The sequence below is a fragment of the Palaemon carinicauda genome, chromosome 33 (assembly GCF_036898095.1).
Source record: "Palaemon carinicauda isolate YSFRI2023 chromosome 33, ASM3689809v2, whole genome shotgun sequence".
NCBI lineage: Eukaryota > Metazoa > Arthropoda > Malacostraca > Decapoda > Palaemonidae > Palaemon > Palaemon carinicauda.
The window spans coordinates 75,268,952-75,292,236 of NC_090757.1; the positions used below are offsets into that span (position 1 = coordinate 75,268,952).

General features: G+C 42.8%; 1 protein-coding gene across 2 annotated transcripts in view; it reads left to right on the forward strand.

Moving 5' to 3' along the window:
- The window catches only part of LOC137625988 (dynein heavy chain, cytoplasmic-like), a 770,344-nt gene that overhangs the window by 227,043 nt on the left and 520,016 nt on the right, over positions 1 to 23,285 (forward strand). For both annotated transcript variants that reach the window (XM_068357067.1, XM_068357068.1), the window contains exon 9: positions 14,740 to 14,861. In XM_068357067.1, the coding sequence (XP_068213168.1) occupies positions 14,740 to 14,861 (122 nt within the window). The remainder of the gene's footprint in view (positions 1 to 14,739; positions 14,862 to 23,285) is intronic.

Genomic DNA, 23,285 nt, shown 5'->3' on the forward strand with positions numbered 1-23,285 from the left:
GTCAACGATCTCGGCTTCGCCTCCAGGCTTCCCGAACCCCTCAAAGTCTCGTGCAGAGACAGCATCAGGCCACAGCTTCCTCCAAGATGAGTTCAGGGTACGCCTTGAAACTTCCTGCCAAGCGAGATCGATGAGTTTGAGGCATATCACGATGTTAAAGTGATCTTTCCAAAATTCACGCAGAGTGAGGTTTGTACTCTGTGACTTGGAAACATCTCTTGAAGAGATGCTTCGTGTACAATTTTTTAAAATTAGAAATAACTTGCTGTTCCATGGGCTGGAGGAGAGGGGTGGTGTTAGGCGGTAGATATAGGACCTTTCTGAAGGAATCCTCGGCCAGAAGATATTCCTCGAGGCCAGGAGGGTGAACTGGAGCATTTCCAACACCAGCAGACATTTCATAGGGAGGCGCTTTTCTTCCAAATATTTTCGGATAGTCGGACCGAAGCAGACATTCACCCAATCAATGAACAGTTGCCTCGTTACCCAGGCTTTTGCATTCGCCTTCCACATCACGGGAAGGTTCTCCTTGATGACTTTGTGGGCTTTGAAGGCTCGGGGATTTTCTGAATGGTACACCAGCAGGGGCTTTATCTTGCAGTCCCCACTGGCGTTTGCACAAAAAGCAAGGGTAAGCCTGTCCTTCATAGGCTTATGTCCGGGTAGCCTCTTCTCCTGCGCCGTGATGAACGTCCGACGAGGCATTTTCTTCCAGAAAAGGCCAGTTTCGTCGCAATTGAAAACTTGCTGCGAACTGTAGCCTTCCTGCAGAGTCAACTCTTCGAACGTTTTAACAAAGGCTTCGGCGGCCTTCGTGTCCGAGCTGGTTGCCTCCCCATGCCGTACCACTGAATGGATGCCAGTCCTTTTCTTGAACTTCTCGAACCACCCACGAGAAGCCTTGAACTCTGGGGGTTCCTGCTGGGATGTTCCTTCTCCTGCCCCTTCTTCGGCCTGAGCACGCACGAGATCACCGAAAATGGCGGAGGCCTTCTGGCAAATTGTAGTCTCAGTGATGGTGTCTCCTGCGATCTCTTTGTCCTTGATTCACACAAGAAGCAGCCTCTCCATCTCGTCATGCACGTGCGTTCTCTTGTTGGAGAAAATAGTGACGCCCTTAGAAGGTGTCGCTGCTTTTATGGCCGCCTTCTGCTTCAGGATGGTGCCTATCGTAGATGGATTCCGGCCATACTCCTTGGCGATCGCACTTAAACGCATGCCAGACTCGTACTTTTTAACGATTTCAAGTTTCGTCGCCATCGAGAGCATCGTCTTCTTCTTTCCTTCGGCAACATTCTTGGGACCCATGGCTACAGTAATACGTAATATAATACACTACGTGCGTTATATACAGTCTATGTATAGTAAACACTAATACAGTACAGTGCACAGTAACGAATGTTTATTAACGATAACACGTGGCGTACAAATGTACTGTATATTAACACTAAGTCAAACAAGCGAAAGCACACAACAGAATGTCTGTTAACGATACCGTGGTCGGAACGAAAAGAGAGAGAGAGAGATGAACTCCCGTGCGTAGGCAAGCTGGGATAGTTGCCGACCAATAGGAAAGGAGGATCTTATGGCGTCAGATAGTGTCTGAGTAGGGAGATAACCGATGGGTGAGCGGGAGGCTGTAAGTGAGTCTACCCAAGTTCAAAGTCTGGCGGAGCGCGCTTTTTAAAATTACTCTCGGCGAAGAGTTGGGATCTTGTAAGGTTTTCGTATCCTGAAATTTTATTCGTATCCTGGGGCATAAAAATCTTCGAATCACTTTTCGCATCCTGAATTTTTCGTAAGCAGAAACTTTCGTATCCAGAGGTATCACTGTATATATATATATATATATATATATATATATATATATATATATATATATATATATATATATATATATATATATATATATATATATATATATATATATATTCTGTATATATGATATACATACATACATACATATATATATATATATATATATATATATATATATATATATATATATATATATATATATATATATATATATATATATATATATATATATATATATATATATATATATATATATATATATTATATACACACACAGTGCACTCTATATATATGCACACACACACACACACACATATATATATATATATATATATATATATATATATATATATATATATATATATATATATATGTATATATATATCTATATATATATATATATATATGTATATATATATATATATATATATATATATATATATATATATATATATATATATATATATATATTATATACACACACAGTGCACTGTATTTATATATGCACACACACACACACACACATATATATATATATATATATATATATATATATATATATATATATATATATATATATATATATATATATATGAGTGTGTGTGTGTTATTTATTACTACTGGAAAATCTCTCTCTCTCTCTCTCTCTCTCTCTCTCTCTCTCTCTCTCTCTCTCTCTCTCTCTCTCTCTCTCTCTCTCTTTAATAGTTGTCAAAGTAGAGCTTTAGACAGCCATTAAAAGAAAATGATTTATTATCAGGGCAACTGATACTCTCTCAGTTGATTTAATAGTTATCAAAGTAGAGCTTTAGACAGTCAATAAAAGATAATGGTTTATTATTAGGGCAACTGATATTCCTATTGAATAAAAAAAAACTTATCGGATACTCAAAACAAAAACCAAAGTATTCAGCATTGTTACCGTAATTTACACTAGGCAACTGTGGTGGCCATGCGTACTGAGAGTTATCACAGCTTTTATTTCCTTTACTAAATATATTACGTTTTATTATTATTATTATTATTATTATTATTATTATTATTATTATTATTATTGTTGTTATTATTTTCATTATTATTATTATTATTACTAGCTAGGCTACAACCTTCTTGGAAAAGCTAGATACTATAAGCCTATGGGTTCCAGTAGGGAAAAATAGCCCAGTAAGGAAAGGAAATAAGGAAATAAATATGAGAAATAATTAACATTAAATAAGATATTTTAAAAACTGTAACAACATCAATACAGATATTTCATTAATAAACTATAAAAAGACTTATGTCAGCCTGTTCAACATAAAAACATTTTCTGCAAGTTTTAAGTTCTAGTGAATCAACTACCTGATTAAGATCATTCCACAACTTGGTCACAACTCGAATAAGATTGTAGAATACTGTTTTGTATTGAGCCTCATAGTGAAAAAGGCCTAACTATCAAAATTGACTGAATACCTAGTTTTACGAACAGGATGAAACTGTCCAGGAAGATCTCAATGTAAAGTATGATCAGAATTTTGAAAAATCTTATGCAACATGCATAACGAACTAATTGAATGACAGTGCCAGTGATCAATATCTAGATCAGGCATAAGAAATTAAATAGACCCTAAGTTCCTATCCAACCAATTAAGATGAGAATCAGCAGCTAAAGACCAGCGAGGAGAACAATACTCGAAACGAGGTAGAATGAAAGAATTAAAACACTTCTTCAGAATTGATTGATCACTGAAAATCTTGACCCTTTTACTCCCAAAGGACGTACTGGTACGTTTCACAAAACTCATTCCTTTACCCCCATGGACGTACCGGTATGTATAGTGTTTTTCAAGTGAGAGTGGGGGAAACTCTATCAGAGAGTAAGTGTCAGGAAGAAAGAGTTCCTCAGGTGAGTGTGCTGAGTGTAACCCTGTTTGCACTAGCAATTAATGGGATATCCTCAGTCATTCCCCGGGATGTTCTCTCAACATTATTTGTGGACGGTCTCTCAATATCATTTGCTGGCAATAGAATGGTAATGGTTGAGAGAAAAATCCAACTCTCTATTGATAAAATTATCCAGTGGGCTGACATGAATGGATTTAAATTCTCGACAAGTAAAACTACCATTGTCCATTTTTGTCGTATCCGGGGAGTACATCCAGACCCGGATATATGCATTAAAGGTCAACGGATACCATGTGCAAGTGAAGCTAAATTTTTAGGTTTGATATTTGATTGTAGGCTTACATGGGTTTCTCACTTAAAAGCGTTAAAAGCTAAATGTGTTGAAGCTCTGAATATATTAAAAGTATTGTCCCATACATCATGGGGGGCAGACCGCAATACTATTTTGAAATTATACAAGGCCTTGATTTTTTCCAAAATTAGTTATGGATATGAAATATATTCTTCAGCCACCCCAAGCCGGTTAAAAATATTAGACTCGATACATCATGCAGGTATTAGATTGTCTACAGGAGCTTTTAAAACCTCGCCTATCCCAAGTCTCCTTGTTGATGCTGGAGAGTTACCTTTAGACCTTTATCGAATGTCTTCATTATTCGGTATTGGTTTAGATTGCAAAGACTCCCTAACTCTCTAGCCTTTCAGACTGCAAGCCTTGTAAGATACGCATCATACTTTGAATTGCACCCAAAATCTCCTCAACCTTATGGCTTTCGGGTGAAACGATTATTAAACAGTCCGGATATAATTAGAAGTAAGGTACTTCCATTCAAGGTATCATCAATGCCTCCATGGAAGTTACCAGAGATATCTTTTTGTAAATATTTTATTGGAGATAAGAAGAATATGTCAGACCTAGAAGCCAGGTCTTTTTAATGAACATGTTAAAGAACATAGAGGATCAACTTTTATCTATACTGATCGCTCCAAATCTGATGCTGGCGTTGGATTTGGAGTACATAGTAATGGTTTTAATTGTAGAGGTGCACTTCCTCTGACCGCTTCCATATTTACTGCCGAACTGTATGGCATATTAACCGCTATTGAGAAAATAGCGTTGGAGAAGGAGGGTAATTTTACAATTTGTTCCAATACGAATACTTACCTCGAACTACTTTCTTTGGAGTCACTTGTGATCTCTCTATCGACCAAGGTTTTCGCGCCGTTACCCCCCTACTCCGCTCTCTACATAGGCCTACCTCCGCCGCCAAGGAAAAATTTTTTATTTGTTCCAACACGAATACTTACCTCAAACTACTTTCTTTGGATTGTAATCAATCTGAAGAAGTCGAACTTAACCCCATCCAACAGAATGGGCTACTTGGGGATGACTTTGGATACCGTGCAGGGGAAAGTTTTCCCCTCGCAGGACAGGATACGGAACCTCAAGCACATCATTCAGCCGTTCCTGTCAGAACACTCCAGGAGGGCGGGAGATTGGCAGAGACTGATAGGTCACCTGGTCTCATTGGAAAAATGGTTCCCCAAGGGAGGATGAGGCTCAGACCCAGTCAATGGAACCTCAAGAGCCTTTGGTCCCAGACGGACTCGCAGAAAACGTTAATTCCAGTCCTTCCGGACACGAGAACCTCCCTGGAATGGTGGCACTGCCAGTCGAACTCCCTCAAGGGGATGCCCCTCGGGTCCAGTCCCCCCGAGTACCTCCTGTTCACAGACGCCTCCAACCAAGGGTGGGGAGCCCACCTTCTAGAAGAGACGGCACGGGGTACCTGGTCGGAAAGAGAGAAACGTCTTCACATCAATGTCCTGGAACTAAGAACAGTCCAGAAGGCGTGTCTTCACTTTGCAAGTCGTCTAAGGGGAAACACCGTGGCGTTAATGTGCGACAACGCCACGGTAGTGGTCTACATAAAGAAACAAGGGGGCATGAGATCGAAGGAGCTGTGCGACCTCGCCATAGACATCCTGAATTGGGCAGACGAACAGCACGTGGTGCTGCTGGCAAGGTTCATTCCCGGGAAGAAGAACGTTCTGGCCGACGGCCTCAGCAGAATGGGTCAAATAGTGGGGACAGAGTGGTCTCTACACCCAGAAGTAGCCAAAGTCATCATTCAACGTTGGGGCTCCCCGGTGATGGACCTCTTTGCAACAAAGCTCAATGCCCAACTTGCGGTCTATTGCTCCCCGGTCCCAAACCAGAATGCAGCCCTAGAAGACGCCTTCCAGCACAAGTGGGACAACCTTGATGTGTACGCTTTCCCCCCCTTCACGTTGATGAGACAGGTGCTTAACAGAGTAAGGGCCGCCCAAAACCTAAAGATGACTTTGGTAGCGCCCTGGTGGCCGGAGAGAGAGTGGTTTGCGGACCTAAAGGACCTAGCGAATCAACCACCTTGGCCTCTGCCCGCCAGGTCAGACCTCCTGTACCAACCGCACTTCTACAAGCTCCACGACAACCCTCTCTCTCTTCGCCTTCACGCCTGGAGGATCGAGCGGCTCCTGAAGAAGGAGGGATACTCCGCCACCACAGCTAAGAGAATGTCCCTATACCTGAGGAGATCCTCGACTGCGGTATACCAGGCGAAGTGGGCCTCCTTCACGAAGTGGTGCTCGGAGAAACATATTAGACCTCTTAAAGCTTCGGTCCCGGACATAGCAGATTTTCTGGTGTATCTTAGAGATAAAGTGGGAATGTCAATCCCAGCCATAAAAGGGGTTCGAGCCGCCTTAGGCCAAGTCTTCCTCCTGAAGGGCATCGACCTGGGGGCCTCGAGACACATAGCGATGCTGATCAAGAGTTTCGAGCAGTCCTGCCCCCCTCAAGCGAGTAGAGTGGCCCGGTGGGACTTAGCCAAGGTCTTGAAGATGCTGAGTCGTCCCCCCTTTGAACCCCTGAAAGATATCGGAGACAAGGATCTCACCCTCAAGGCCGTTTTCTTGCTAGCCTTAGCTTTCGCTAAGAGGGCGGGAGAGATCCATGGTCTGTCTTACGACGTTTCTCACTCTAAAGGGTGGAAAGAAGTATCCTTCAGGTTCGTGCCTTCCTTTGTGGCTAAGACTCAGAACCCAGCAGTCTGGGACCCGAGGTTTGAGGGTTTCTCAATTCCTGCCATTCCCAAGACGGGCATTACAGAAGACTTGAGATTATGTCCAGTACGGACGCTCAGGAAATACCTGGAAAGGACAGCTCATCTCCGACCAGGCATCAAAAACCTCTTCGTTTCCACAGGTGTTAATAGGAAGCAGGTTTCCAAGAACACCATTTCCTTCTGGCTGAGACAAGTCATCGCTAGAGCCTATGAAGAGGATAAAATGGCAGTGCCAGGCACTCCCCGGCCCCATGACATCAGGGGACTGAGCACCTCCTTGGCCTTTGAGAAAAACATGGCAGTGGGACAGATCCTGCAGGCAGGCACTTGGTCGAACCAGTCAACCTTTACTGCCCACTACCTCAAGGATTATTTAAGGAAATCCTTGGACGGGTTCTCCATTGGGACAGTCATTGCCGCCCTCCAAGCAGTGTAGCGGTGAGGCCAGAGGCACTGGCGGGGCTAGCCTCCTATAGGAGCAAGTGCGAGGTCCTCCTTATCTCCTACCCGCTCTCTGGCTCTCCTCCTAGGAGATTACAAGCTGTCCCCAAAGATGAACACATTCTTCGCAACTACACTTCGGGGGAAATCGTCAGAAGAACTTTTCAAGAGGTGAGTCTTAGATAATAGCGTAAGGTTGCGCAGTTACCCTCTCTCCCCCACTCTGATAGGCCCCCGCATTCCATAGCCCTCTAGGCCCTACGTGCCAAGTCAAGTGTCAGAATTGCACTCCCGCCTCCTAAAGTATAAGTCTCCAAAGAAAGTAGTTCGAGGTAAGTATTCGTGTTGGAACAAATAAAAAAATTTAAGTAATTTCTATTTTTCCTAACATACTTACCGAGAACTACTTTCGGGTAATGGCCCTCCCTTCCTTCCCCGAGTGCCATCCTTCCAATTGCCAGGTTGGGCTAATACAATGAACTTAATGAGGAGAATGACCCAGCGAGGCAGTGACCTGCCCTGATCCTGCCCTCGGGGCACATTCCTTGGCGGGGGTGGGGGGGGTAGGCCTATGTAGAGAGCGGAGTAGGGGGGTAACGGCGCGAAAACCTTGGTCGATAGAGAGGAGATCACAAGTGACTCAAAAGAAAGTAGTTCTTGGTAAGTATGTTAGGAAAAATAAAAATTACTTAAAATTTTTGATTTTTAGTGATGCAAGGAGTGTCCTTCAAGCTATAGAAGTTTTTAATTCTAATAACCCTCTAGTTGTAAAGGTTTTAGAATGGCTTTTTATTATTGGACGGAGAGGTATAACAGTTCAATTTTGTTGGGTTCCAGCACATGTAGGTGTGTCTGGGAATGAGAAGGCAGATTCACTGGCTAAGAAGGCTGCATCCGAGTTGCTGTCAAGAAGGTATCCCTTCCCTGTAATAATTTCTTACCTGACATCAAGAAATTGGTTTGCAATAAATGGCAACAGCAATGGGATTGCCTAGATGGCAATAAAATGCAAGAGGTAACAAATCTCTTATCTCCTTGGAGGTATAATATGATGCCCCGAAAATGGGAGACGTCTCTTTGTCGTCTCCGTATTGGTCACACTCGGTTGACACACGAGTTTCTGCTGAAGGGCCAACATCAACCGTATTGTGACGACTGTTTAGTACCTCTAACAGTAAGGCATTTGTTGACCGAATGCCCCAATTATAACAACTTAAGGAATAGATATTTGTTTGAGGCTCGAGGTGAGGGTGGCAGGTTCATCCTTGCCAAGATTCTTGGAAATGATGTGTCCTATGCAAGTGGCATTTTTAGATTTATTTCAGAAGCAGGTCTTCTGAAAACTATTTAACTTTTATGATTTTAATTGAATACTCTTTTATTTTTTATTTTATTTTTTATTTTTGTATACATAAATTAAATGTTACCGGCGTCAATGACCTTAGATGTCAGGATGCCTGAAAACTTTAAATCAATCAATCCTTGCAAAAAAATGCTATTTAATTTTTTTTTTTTTTTTTACATATTTTTGATAATTTTTTGAGAAAATTCAGGCATTTTCCAAGAGAATGAGACCAACCTGACCTCTCTATGACAAAAATTAAGGCTGTTAGAGCAATTTAAAAAGAAATATACTGCAAAATGTGCTTGAAAGAAAATAACCCCTGGGGGTTAAGGGTTGGAAATTTCCAAAAATCCTGGGCGTAAAAGGGTTAAAAGACTCTCTTATTAAGCCATTTTTTTTTACAATTGAAGAAGAAACAGACCTAATGTGTTTCTCAAAAGTAAATTTGCCGTCAAGAATCACTCCTCAAATTTTATGTGTCATACAAAGTTAAAGAAACATTATCAATGCAGAGATCCAGATGTTGAGGAGCCACTGTCCTTGATCTACTTGCAATCATACATTAAGTTTTGTTTGGATTCAACCTCATGCCCCATAATTCGCACCATGCACTAATTTTAGCTAGATCTCTATTAAGAGATTCAGCAAACCCAGATCTAGATTCAGAAGGTGGAATTGATGCAAAGAGTGTAGCATCATCTGCTTATGCAACAAGCTTGTCTTTTAGGCTAAACCACATGTCATATGTATATAGCATAGAAATTAATTTGATATGAACACTACCCTGTGGAACACCAGATAACACGTTCCTGTACTATGGTGCCCATCAACAACTCCTCTTTGCAATGTATTGATACTCATAGATTCAGTAATGATTCTAAGAAACGACCCACCCACTCCCAACTGTTTGAGTTTGAAAACAAAGGCCTCATGATTAATATGGTCAAAGGCAGCACTAAAATGAAGGCCAATCATACAAACTTCCTGACCATAATCAAGGGCTTTCCATACAGTATTGGAGATTGTACGAGGGTAAATCAAAAAGTTTCTAGGAAAATTTACACAGGAATGAAACAATGAATTACTTGGTAAACAATTGTCTGTGATGTAGTGATCCATATAGACTAATTACCTCATTCATCCTCTTGGTACCTTGGTGTTAACATCTGCTTCAGAAAAGTAACTTAATGAGCCCATGGAAAATCAAAATTTTGAGATCAGAGCTAACATCAAGGTCCTGACCAAGCTTGATTGGAAACCAGGAAAAATTACTGAAGCTTTGCGACAAGTTTATGGAGATTTTTCTGTATCAAAATCAGTTTATGATTAGATAAAGCAATTTAAGGATAGTTGGGAGGCCCTCTAAGATAACCCAAGAAATGGACGACCATCGACTGCAACAAATGAAACAACCGGGGCTTTGGTTCAGAATCTATTGGATGAAGATCATCGGATTACTATTGATATGATAGCCAATGAGACTGGGATCTCCCATAGTTCAGCATTTTCAACTCTAAATGAAAATCTGGTTTGAATAAACTTTCAGCACATGGGGTCTCAAAAGCGTTGCGCGGAGACAAGCTGCATCAAAGAGCTGAATTCTCTCTGGCAGTTTTAACAGATTGAATCAAATGAATCAGAGGTTTTTGACCGGATTGTTACTGGAGATGAAACTTGGATCCATCAATATGACCCAGAAAGTAAAATTCAATCAAAGCAATGATTACCAAGAGGTTCAGCTGCACCAGTGAAGTTTAAAGTGGTGATATCTGCTCAGAAGGTTATGGCAACAGTGTTTTGGGACTCCAAAGGAGTGATTTTGATTGATTTCCTTGAAGAACAAGAAACAATAGCTGGGAACTATTACAAAAGGGTTTTGCAAAAACTGAAGACTGCATTGGCTAAAAAACGTCTTGAGGGAAGTTGCACCACAGAATTTTGTTCATCATGATAACGCACCTGCACATTCATCAAGGGTTGCAAGAGAAGTCCTACAAGAATTTAGGTGGGAAACTCTTCAACATTCTCCCTGTAGTCCTGATCTAGTCACTTCAGATTTTTTCCTGTTCCCAAAACTAAAGGAACACTTAAGAGGAGTCCGATTTGAATCTCTGAATGCTGCTAAACATGCAGTTTCAATATGGTCTAATGGAAGGGCCCTAAATTTCTTTAAAGGAAGTTTGGAGAGTTGGAAACAGTGCCTTGAAAAGTTTATAGAGTTAGATGGTAGATATGTAGAAAAATTATGTCTGAATTTATTTAAATAAAGAGTATATTTAATTTTTCATGGAACCTTTTGACTTACCTATGTAAGACGGCATCCCATGCTCCAAGGCCAAACCAAATTGCGAACTAGGAAAGAGATGATTACCTACAGCAAACCTATTAGACGTTTTGCCTAAAGACGTTAAAAAATTTAAGATATTTTCTTAAAGGAAGTTTGCAGAATTGGAAACAGCGCCTCGAAAAGTTTATAGAGTTAGAGGGTAGATATGTAGAAAAATTATATTGGAATTTATTTAAATAAAGAGTATATTTAATTTTTCATTGAACCTTTTGACTTACCTTTGTAAGAGGGCATCCCATGCTCCAAGGCCAAACCAAATTGCGAACTAGGAAAGAGATGATTACCTACAGCAAACCTATTAGACGTTTTGCCTAAAGACGTTCAAAAACTTTAGATAATATGGGAGTTATAGAAATTGGGCAGTACTCAATTGGACTTGAGGTACCACAAACACATTGTGGGATAACATTACCCTTTCTCTAACAAGCGCTAAAAGCTCCTCTTATTGCTAACTTGTGCAGAATAATAGATAACTTTGGAGCTTAGAAATCTAGTCTTTATAAAAAACAAAGGGAAAATACAATTTGGATTTACACCTCCATAAGCATCAAGGTCCATCAAGAAAACTTTAAAATCATGATATCAAAAAGCTAAACTACTTAGTTTAGCCTCAGGAAAACAAGAATGAGGAAGATCAAGTTTCTCATTACTCTTTTTACTGCCAAACACATCAGCTAAAAGAGTTGCCTTTTCCTTCAGGCAATAAGTGACAGAGCCATCTGGTTTAAGTAAAGGAGGAACTGTTGCATCCTCAGCAAAGAGTACAGATTTAAGGGTAGTCCACCATTTATGTTCCTGGTTTGTACCAGAAAGGGTTTCTTTCATGGTTAAATTGTATTCCTTTTCAGTTGAAGCATAAACTCTCTTAGCAAAAGCTCTAAGCTCAGTACTGTATCCAGCTTCTCCAAATAACCACGTCTACAATCATCATGGAACCATGGTTTGTCCTTCACTCGGTATCAGCACACGAAAAGGGATATGCCTATCAATTATGTTGACTAGATTCTCATTCAAAGGGGTAACAGGATCAACACTTATACAATTATGACCAATTCAAGCCCAATAATCACTCAAAATTCCATTCCAGTCTTCTTGAGATTTCATATAAATCTTACATGAGTATGATACATCAGGGACAGGCTGGTCAGTCTTCACTACTAATGAAATCAAGGCATGATCAGATGTCTCAACTGGAGAAGCAGCGTTACTTGTTATAATGCCAGGGGATTCAGTGTATGCGAGGACCAAGCAATTACCAGACCTGCTCCCAGCCTGATTCAGAGGAAAAGTCTAAAACTCTTCAGCCATGGTGATTGGTAGGAGAAACAGAATTTAACCACTCCCTATGATTAGCATTGAAATCACCAACAAATACAAAAATGCTTTTCTATCATCTTCTTTTATCTTAGTCATGATGGTAAGAAGAATCAAAGATAGAATCATCCATGTCTTTAATCCAGTAGATCGAACACAAATAGAAGTTGTTATGGCTGCCACAAACTTTTATTACCTGAATCTCATGACATCCACATTCATAGCAGGACTTGTGAGAAGCAGGGTACTCAGGCCTATATATAGATACAGTAGGTAGTAGGTTGGCCAGGGCATCAGCCATCCGTTGAGATACATGAGGTCCTTTGGTTGTCCAGGCAGTATTACATTATATCCTCTGTGTGGTTACAGTTCATTTTCCCTCTGCCTACACATACACCGAATAGTCTGGCCTATTCTTTACAGATTCTCCTCTGTCCTCATACACTTGACAACACTGGGATTACCAAACAATTCTTCTTTACCCAAAGGGTTAACTACTGCCCTGCAATTGTTCAGTGTCTACTTTCATCATTTTAAGAGTAGAAGAGACTCTTTAGCTATGGTAAGTAGCTCTTCTAGGAAAAGGACACACCAAAATCAAACCATTGTTATCTAGTCTTGGGTTGTGCCATAGCCTCTGTACCATGGTCTTCGTCTGTCTTGGGTTAGAATTCTCTTGCTTGAGGGTACACTCGGACACACTAATCTATCTAATTTCTCTTCCTCTAGTTTTGTTAGTTTTTAAAATATTTTATTTTTCCTTGTATCCTTTCCTCACTCTGCTATTTTCCCTGTTGGAGCCCCTGGGCTTATAGCATCCTGCCTTTCCAACTAGGGTTGTAGCTTAGCAAGTAATAATAATAATATGGGTCCTTCCGGATTGGAAGTCTTCGTACTGTAACTGATGATCCAGATCAATGGTTACTTTACCCAGTGAGGAGTTTGAGGAATTATCATGAAAGAACTGCTGCAGCTGGCCCCCCGAGTATCAGTGTTCTTTGTTACTGGTGAAAGTTGAGAGGAGGATCACAAGGAATACCATCTCTGCTTGGATTCGCATGGTCATAGAACTTACACTGAATCCCGATCCTCCCCCGTCTTGACGATCCAAAGCTCACGACATTAGGGGCCTTAGTATGCCCTTAGTGACATGAGAAACTACTTTGTGGCGCAGGTCCCACAAGCAGGCACGTTGAAGCATCAAGCTACCTTCACCGTCCTCTACCTGCAAGAGGTGACCAACAGGAATATGGTGACGTTCTCCATTGGCCCTGTGGTGAATGCGCAACAAGTGGTTTAAGTACCTCAGGCTCCTTGAACAAGGAGCAGAGGGTTGAGGGCAAAGGCAACCCGAGATTAGTCTGGGGTGAATGATAAGAATGCTTGGGTCTTTCCTTCTTTCATCTTCCCCTCTCTTGGGTAACATCACTTATGGTTCTCTGCAGGCTGGCCTCATCTAATTGCAGGTAAAACCATTTCCCTTGTGTAACTTAATGTAGAAATAATACTTGTTACGTCTCCATACTCCCGGGCAGGGTGGGATTGGGTAACATCTCTAGTTGATTACAAGATTAATATATTTCTGAGAACTCTTACCTACACCAGTCACATTGTTTGTATCACAATCACACGGATTGCTCAGGCCGCTAACTGTGCATTGCATGGAATTTAGCGAAGTGTCAGATGTGTTTTTCTCCTTATTACTTACAGAGCACGTACAGGAAAAGTTGGTTCGGACTTCCACCCTCCTAATGGGTGAGTCATCCTTATAAATAGGGAAAGGGGTTGTATTTAGTGTCTAAAGAAATGACAAATTTTAAAGTAATATATGTTTTTCTTAATGATACAAACCTGTAGCTATTTATACAAATTGGCCCACCATCACCTGTCCACCGTGATGTCTTGCCTGCAATCAAAAGCGACGAGACAGCACTAGTGTGTGAGTGAGTGGAGTAGGAAGCTAACCTCCCCCCCCCCACACTAACTACCGGGCAGGTAGTTACACCTTACTAAAAACTCTTATGGTTAGTCTTCCAGCTTCACCAAAAATATAATCCTTATAAATAGCTACAGGTTTTTATCATTAGGAAGTATACAAATTACTTTCAAATATGTATTTTTTTCTCTTTTAATGAATCTAGCAATGAAAATAGAGTATTCCTTTGTAACCAATGTGAGCATTTGGAGTTGTCTGGTATTTTTTCTTACAATTGATTGTAAAGTTTTTTTCATGTTTAAATGCATTTCTTTTGCTAATTCATAGAATAATGATATTTTCTATGTTTATCCTTTATGATAATAACATTAATTAATTAACATTAATAGTTGCAAAAATCAAACCAAAAGTAATATATATTTTGTCAAAACTTGCTGCTTTGGAACAAAATTGATTAAATAATTCCTCCTATTTGGAAAATATTTAGATAATGTATAGTATACATATTGTAGGAACATTCTCAACTTTTCGTCTTAATTTCAAGGTCTTGGGGACACGCAGATTAATGCACATCCCATTTGAAGAGTTTGAAAAAGTCATGACCCAGTGTTTCGATGTATTCATGACTTGGGATGATGAGTATGAGAAACTACAAGGTTTACTCAGGTGAGTCTGACATTAATGCTTTGTCATGTTAAGATGTTAATGTTTATGGTTTAAATTTACAAACAGGTTGTCATTGGAAAACAGGCTGTATTCATAGCCAACATGTTTAATGAGTTCAAAAGTACTTTGAATGTAGAACTTGTTAGTTAAGCTATGTCTTGTTGGAATTAGTCCATTTAACTATTGTATACAATCTTTTCCTAAATCAGTTGGTAACATTGGATTGCAAGGTAATTAGCTTATAGCTTGGACTGAGTTAAATAATGTAGCATATGGGTAAATATGTTTACTTTTATTTAAACTAAAAGTCTTTTAACTTGTAAGAATCCGGGGTCAAAAGTTTGCTGATAGGTTAAAGTCCTTGGATACAGCTCCTTAGCAATAAAACTTGTTCATCTTCAAGTACAGCATGTATGCTCTACCAAACCCTTTGACTGGGATTTGTTTCAAATGTATGTTATATACGGTATGAAGTCCTTTATTTGTTCCCACACTATCAAACCTTACGTTATTTATGAGGATTGTCTTCCGGCGAATCTGGAAGGTAGCCATTAGATCAAAAGTGCGAAGTAGCAACCCTGCCTAACCGTTTGAGTGGATAGGCCAGGGGTGGCTGGGGCTACTCAGCTGCCTCTATATATACTCTCATGGCCGTGAGCTATGTCACTTTTTTATTTATTTTTTGGCTAGGAGAGAGCAGATGTCTCCCCTCTCTCCTCCAAATGCTGCCATTGACTTTGTAATCTTTCTCTTTTCAGGTGTGCTTGTGCTTTTTCTGACCGCCTTCATGTGGACCTGTCCTTGGCGCGAGGGTGCTGTGTGCTGTACCTTTATGTCGTTGCTGCATATCGACCTGCATCTCTGCGAGCAGGGTTCGCCCTGTGAAGAGTGTAGGGAGTGGCCTGCCTCCCAATAGAAGTTTGGACGGCACAGAAAGAAGAAGTCTAAGAGCAATCTTTCTTCCTCAGGGGCAAGGAATGTGCGTTCTTCTTCTCCCACCCCCAAACCTCTTTCTAAGGCTCCTTCTCGTTCATGCTCTTCGAGGGGCGATTGAGCAGGAGTGCAGACCGCTTAACTCTTTGGCAACCTCGGGGTACTGGGGGTTTGTTGTTTTCCCTAGAGGAGCAACTTCATCTCCATTGGTCGGAAAGCCATTTACCCTTGCAGATATGTTGCAGGTGTGGCTGTCCCTAGGGTTTTCTGCACCCCCTATGAAGGAAGAGCTTCTTCGAACTCCAGAGCCCTCAACTTCTGATACTTTGGAGGTTTGCAAGGTATATCTGTCGCTCTCTCCTAGACCTTCCACGCGTGGACGAGGCGATCACTCGTGTTCGTCCCTCCAACGTTCTCCTGCTAACGACGATCCTACTCGCCATCCTGGGACATCGTCGTGTATTAACCTTCAGCCTTCAGTTTCTCCACACAGGAATACTTCAGGTGAAGGTGATGATCTTCAAGAGACCAGCGCTCCCTCCACCAGCGGCGTGCCGGGATAAGTTTCTCCATCCTCTTGTCCTTTGGAACACTTCTGCTGATTGTCATTCGCGACAATCTGAAGATCACTCAGATCGTAGGTCATCACAATCTCAACGCTTTTCATTCAGAAGGCGTTCTTGCTCTAGAGCTTCACGCTCACGACACCGATGGTTTCAACGCTCTCCTCGGAGGCATTCCTCTTCCTGAGGTAGAGTCTCGTGATTGCGTTCTTCACGATCACAAGCAACTGAGTCTAGAACTAGGTCTGGATGCTCGCGGTCTAGATTGCGCCGCTCTAGATGTCAAGGACGATGCTCACGTTCGCGAGTTTGAAGCTCCCGTTCATGAGGGCAAAGCTCACGCTCGCGAGGGTGCCGTTCACCAGGATGACGTTCACGATCGCGAGGGCAACGCTCACATTCGCGAGCTAGGCACTCAAGATTTTCATGCAATTCTCGATCGAGGGGTAGACGCTCCCGATCACGAACAGTACATTCATGTTTGCGAAGTTTGTGTTTGCAATCATGGTCTAGCTGTTCCTCGTCTAGAGGAAGAGGTAAGCGTACGTGCAGTCTATTAGCACGTTGCTCCTCATCCCGTCTTGCACCTAAACGACCCCTGACCGAACCTGATCCTGAGACAAATCATTCTGTAGACAGGCGTCCAGCTAAGCCGCATCCAGTGCCTTTTGCTTCCTGGGGTGCTTTAGCGCAACGTTCGCTCATGCAACGATTTACAATGCGTCCCTCCGTGACATGCTCGCCAACACTTAAAGTTGTCCCTACTCAGATGCCATCATTGCTGACTATGTCTGCCGTAGGCGGTCCTCTGAAGCAACAGGAATGCCCGAAGCTTCCTCCGTCGAGTATGACTCCTAGTGCTCATGTTACGAGCACTTCTACTCGTGAATCGCGCCCATTGTCGCACGAAACTCTCATTTTGTGCCCGAATCTTATGATTTCATACACAAATGAACAATTTCAACAAGCGATTCACGAGTAGGGATTTCGGAACCGCAAGCAAGATGGGTACCAATACCTCCGGCTCATAGCATTTCTAGTGCAGGCTTATACTGTACCCTTTCTAGAATGGTTTAAGGAGCCTCCTAATAGGTATGCTAACGTGCGTATAAGGTCGGACTGTCCTCTTCGCTTGAAGAAGGAGCACCTCCTGTTGCCACAGACACACTATGTCTCTGCATGCTCCCTGTGGGGTTCCTCCTAGAAGATGTTCTCCTCCTGTTTCCACAGACACTCTATGTCTCTGCATGCTCCCTCTGGGGTTCCTCCTAGAAGATGTTCTCCTCCTGGATTCTCTAGGGAAACCCAGGATTTATCAAAGGGTGCTGAGCTCCCTTCCTAACTACCCTACATAAGTCCTTGAGTGTGGCTTCTCCATTGCCACAGCCCCCGACTATTTCAGTCAGGGCTACTCCTCGGTTTCCCTTGGAGTCTGACTCGAGCTCTTCTCATAGGAGTTCTGACCATAGGAGACATTTGTCGGACAAGGCACGACGATCTTCCCCCTCTCGATGTAGTGCCGAGTTGCCTCCACTTTCTTATCCTTATCTGGATAACCTTCCCGTTACTCCTGTGAAGGCTTTTGAGACCATGACTAAGAGACAAAAGAGGAGGATGAGAGGCATAACTCCACCGCACAGCGATCTCATCCGTCCTAGAATGAGTAGGGACATTGGCTCTCCCAGGGAGATTTCTGTCCACCCCTTCAACACTCAAGAAATTGAGTTAGTGTCTGCGGACCAGCGTTGTTTCCTAACTTCTCCCTGAGGAAGAACCTATGGCTCCTGCAGCTGAGGCTTTGGCTATTGGTGTCTTTAAGCCCTTGCAACATCTTGGAGGAACCCTTCCCTGTGTGAAGGGAATTCAAAGACATCAAAACCAAACCCAAGAACGCCAAGGCAAAGGAAGTCCGTTTGGCAGAGGCAAACAGGAGGTCCCCTGTGGCCGGTCCCTCAATCGATCCTGTTGACGACCCTGACCTACCCCAAGCTCTGGATGTGAGCCTGGAGGTAGATGAGCCATTGGACATGGATGACGAAAATCTTCTGAGAGCAGCTAGTCCGAACTTTCTCTCGGAAACAAGAGAGACGACAATCGTAACATACCTTTTGGCAGGTCCTCTCTTGCATGATCGCCATCAATGAGCGGTCAACTCCTGGCACCACCACCTAGGAAGGGAAGGATATGGTTCTCAACAAGATCTTTGAGACCCAGAAGCCCCCTAGGACCAGTGCAGCCTTCCCCTGGTCTAAAGGCCTGACAGCCACCTAAAGGAAGGTTATCGCCCAGAGTCGGAACTTCCAGTTCCTTGAGAGCAGGTTCCTCCTCACAGTCTTTCGCGTCCTTTCGTTCTACAATGAAGTATTATGAGATTAAGGGGGAAACGCATTCCACCATGTCCGTCGACCCTTCAGTGGAATCTCTGACGAAGGGTCTTCCAACTCAAACCCTCTCCTCTCTGAGAGCCTCCTTCTCGGCAATTGAGCTCTTCAACATAGAAAGAGGCGCGAAGTACACCATGCAGGCTGCCTCTTGGCTCGACCTATGGTTGGGGTCCTTGGGCTACATGGTGCGCTTCCCCCATCTTTCAAATGAGTTCGCTAGGAAGTCTTTGTAGTATTTCCTTTTGTCGGGTACCTGAACTCTTTGAGTTTTTGTCGCACCACATTGTCACCTTGTGGGCGAATGCTATACTTAACAGAAGGAATACCGTCATTGGGAAATTCCACAAACAGGTGCCAAAGGTGAAAGTTTAACGTTTAAGGAATTCCATCCTTGAGGATTCATCTCTTTTCAACTGAGCGATGGAGGAAGTCGTCGAAAGTGGTCAGCAGGCTACAGTACTTCTAATCCCTCAGCCACCCGTTGAGATACTACCGCTAGAGAGTTATGTGGGCCTGTGACAGGCCAGACAGTACTATACTGAATCCTTCTAACTGTTTACGGTTCACTTTCCCTTTGCCTACACATACACCAAATAGTTTTGCATATTCTTTACAGATTATCCTCTGTCTTCATACACCTGACAACATAGATTACCAAACAATTCTTCTTCACCCAAGGGGTTAACTTCTGTACTGTAATTGTTCAATGGCAACTTTCCTCTTGGTAAGGGTAGAAGAGAGACTAGCTATGGTAAGCAGCTCATCTTGGAGGACATTCCAAAATTAAACCATTGTTCTCTAGTTTTGGGTAGTGCCTTAGCCTCTGTACGATGGTCTTCCACTGTCTTGGATTAGAGTTCTCATGCCTGAGGGTACACTCGAGCACACTATTCTATCTAATTTCACTTCCTCTTGTTTAGTTAAAGTTTTTATAGTTTATATAGGAAATACTGTATTTATTTTAATGTTACTGTTCTTGAAATATTTATCTTTCCTTGTGTCCTTTGTTCACTGAGCTATTTTCCCTGTTGGGGCCCCTGGGCTTATAGCATCCTTCTTTTGTAACTAGGGTTGTAGCTTAGCAAGTAATAATAATAATAATGATAACTTATAGGTCCTCAGGACCTACTAAGGTGTCCAGACGTTCCTTTCAGTCCAAAGGCCAGAAAGGAAACAAGCCCTCCAGAGGAAAGAAGGGAGTGAAAGGGAATAGCTAAGGTAGTTACTACTGCTAGGAATAGGAATCCTCACCACCTACCACCTTTGGAAGGATGGCTGCAGCACCTCTGGCAGAGGTGGCAGCATCACGGGGCAGATCCCTGGACGGTCGAAGTGGTCGCTATAGGGTATCACATCCTGTTCATTCAATCTCTCCCTCCTGACTCATGATCCAGTACACTTCAGCTTCTATTTGAAGGGATCCGCAAAGGAGCTGGCCCTCCGAACTGAAGTCCAGACCATGCTGCAGAAGGGCTCTTACCAAGAGGTTGTGGACAGGTCTCCAGGCTTTAACAGTCAATTTTTTTGAGTGAAAAAGGCATCTTGAGGCTGGAGACCAGTCATCGATGTCTGTCCCCTGAACAAGTTTGTTCAACAGACTTAGTTCATGATGGAGACGGCAGACACGGTCATCCAGGCGGTTCGACCAAGGGACTTTGTGTGCACTCTGGATCTCAAGGATGCATGCTTACAGATCTAAATCCATCTGTCTTCAAGGAAAAGAGGTACAGTATCTCTGATTCATACAGGAGGACAGAATATACCAGTTCAAGGTTCTCTGCATTGGTCTTGCGACAGCACCTCAGGTCTTTACCAGAGTGTTTACCCTAGTGTCATCTTGGGCTCACAGGAACGGCATTCGTCTCCTCAGATATCTAAACAATTGGCTGGTTGTGGCAGACTCAGAGACATCCCTTCTTCGTCACCAAGCCATGCTTCTCAAGTTTTGCCAGGATCTGGGGGTCTTGATAAATCTCGAAATTTCATCACTGCTTCCTTCGCATAGACGGGGATACCTCGGTATATTAATACACATTGTCCAACAGAAAGTCTTCCCATCAGATGAAAAATAAGGCTGAGAGAAGTGGCATCACCTCTCCTCAGACGGGAAGATCTATCAGCCCATCGTTGGTTGAGTCTGTTAGGTCACCTAACCTCTCTCCTCCGTCTAATTCCAAACATCCACCTCAGGATAAGATCCCTGCAGTGGCAGCTAAAGTCTGTGCGGAACCAACACTCAGATCTGCCATACACTCAACACTCGAGTTCCAATCACTCAGGAATAAATGACTGACCTGCTTTGGTGGGTGGCAGACGAAAACCTTCACAGAGGTCAAGATCTTCTCATCCCTCCTCTGAACTTGATGCTCTTTACAGAGGCATCAAAAGAAAGATGGGGGCCCCACTTGCTGCATCACACGATCTCTGGCCTTTGGTCAGAGTCAGGAAGGCACCAGCACATAAATCTCTTAGAGATCAGCATACCTAGCTCTTCATCAGTTCCAACAGTTGCTGGCAGGCCATTCGGTGGTGTTGATGAGCAACAACACCGCAGTGGTGGCTTATACATACAAACAAGGCGGTACCTTTTCGCAGCTTTTATACCATCTTGCAGTAGAGATTCTCAGTTGGTTAAAAGAACATTCATAGTCCCTATCAGCTTGCTTCGTTCCAGGCAAGAGGAATGTGCTCGCAGACAATCTGAGCAAAGCGACTCAGATATAGGCTCAGAATGGTCTTTGAATCCTCTGATAGCCAACAAAATTCTGACTGTAGACCTGTTCGCGACATCTCTGAACAGTAAGCTTCTGCTGTATTGTTCTCCAGTCCAGGACCCTGAGGCTGTATGGTAGGATGCATTTCAACAACGGTGAGACAACATTGACATGTACGCCTTTCCCCCGTTCTGTCTGATGAGTTTGCTCAACAAGACTAGAGCATCCAAAATCCTAATGGTGACCCTTTTAGTTCTGCTATCATGTAGAGTGGTTCCTGGACCTCCTGCAACTACTAGTAGATCTGCTGAGAGAACTCCCTTCACAACCAGATCTACTCAGACTACCATACGCAAACATCTTCCACAGAACCGTGCAGTCGCTTCGACTTCACGCTCCTCTCTCAGAAGGGCTTTTCGCAACAAGTTGCTTAGAGAATGTCCAGATACTTGCGTAAGTCCTCATCCTCAGTTTACCGGGCAAAATGGGCAATCTTCTGTGGGTGGTGTCCGGGAAGGAATATCTCTCCTCTCTATGCCTCTATCTCCGTAATGGCGGAGTTCCTTGTATACCTTAGGGAGGAAAAGCTCCTTTCAGTCTTGGCAGTGAAAGGCTATCGCTCAGCCTTGAGCCTTGCCTTCAAGCTGAAAGGAATGGATACAGTATTTCTTCTTTGTTGGAGCTTTTTCTACTCATCTGGAGTTACAAGATCACTTGCCCTCAGTCAGAGATCAGGCCTCCTCCCTGGAATGTGGTTTGCATTATGTCATGCAATTGACCGAAACCTCACTTTGAAGATGTCGTTCCTGCTTGCTTTAGCCTTTGCAAAAAGAGTCGGTGAACTTCATGGCCTCATATATGACATCGCCCATTCAATGGAAAGTGGGGGGGGGGGGAGTGGCACTCGGCTTCATCCCTGAGTTCATTGCTAAGACGCAAAATCCGGGGGTACCGGACCCTAGATTTGGGCCCTTTCAGATTATGAGTCTACATTCTGTAACCAATGTTCCAGATTAATTGTTACTGTGCCCAGTGATAAGTTTGAGATATCTTAAATGCACTGCAGCAACATGGCCCCAACTAACATCACTTTTTGTTAGCTCCGGAAGGGTTAAGAGGAGGATCACTAAGAACACTATTTCATCCTGGATACACCAAGTGATTGAAAGAGCTCTAGTCCCTGATCCTCCTCCGGCTCGACGACCCTAGAGCCCATGATGTCAGGGGCATCAGTACGTCCCTGGGATTCAAAAGCAATTTTCCTGTGTTGCAGATATTGCAGGTGGGCTTGTGGAAACGTCAAAGTACTTTTACAGTCCACTATTTTAAAGACATGACCCATAGGAGACTCAATACGTTTACTATCGGCCTGTGGTAGCTGCTCAACAAGTGGTTCAAGAAATACGTTGGGCTCCTTGTTGGACAAGTTGCAGATGGTTGAGGGTATTGGTTACCTGGGTTAAGACTGGGATGAATGAGTGTGTGTCTGGCAATTTCCTTTCTTCATCTTCCCCTCCTTGGGGTACAGCACCAAGGGTCCTTCTGCAAGCTGGCTTTAACCTGCGCAGGTAATTATCACTTTTCTTATGTAGCCTAGTATAGTAAAAAGTTAATATACCGTCCACGTCCCCGTTTCTTCCCGCGAAGTAAGCAACGGGAAATGTCTTTACAAATTCCTATATAAACTTGGAAAGCGTTTTTACAAGACGTACATAGCTCTCATGACAATGAATTGCTCAGGCCGCTATCATACTCACTATTTTGTATGTTTAGCTAGGTGTCGAGGTTTTCCCTAGACCATAGTCATATAGTACTGTAACTAGGTAAACC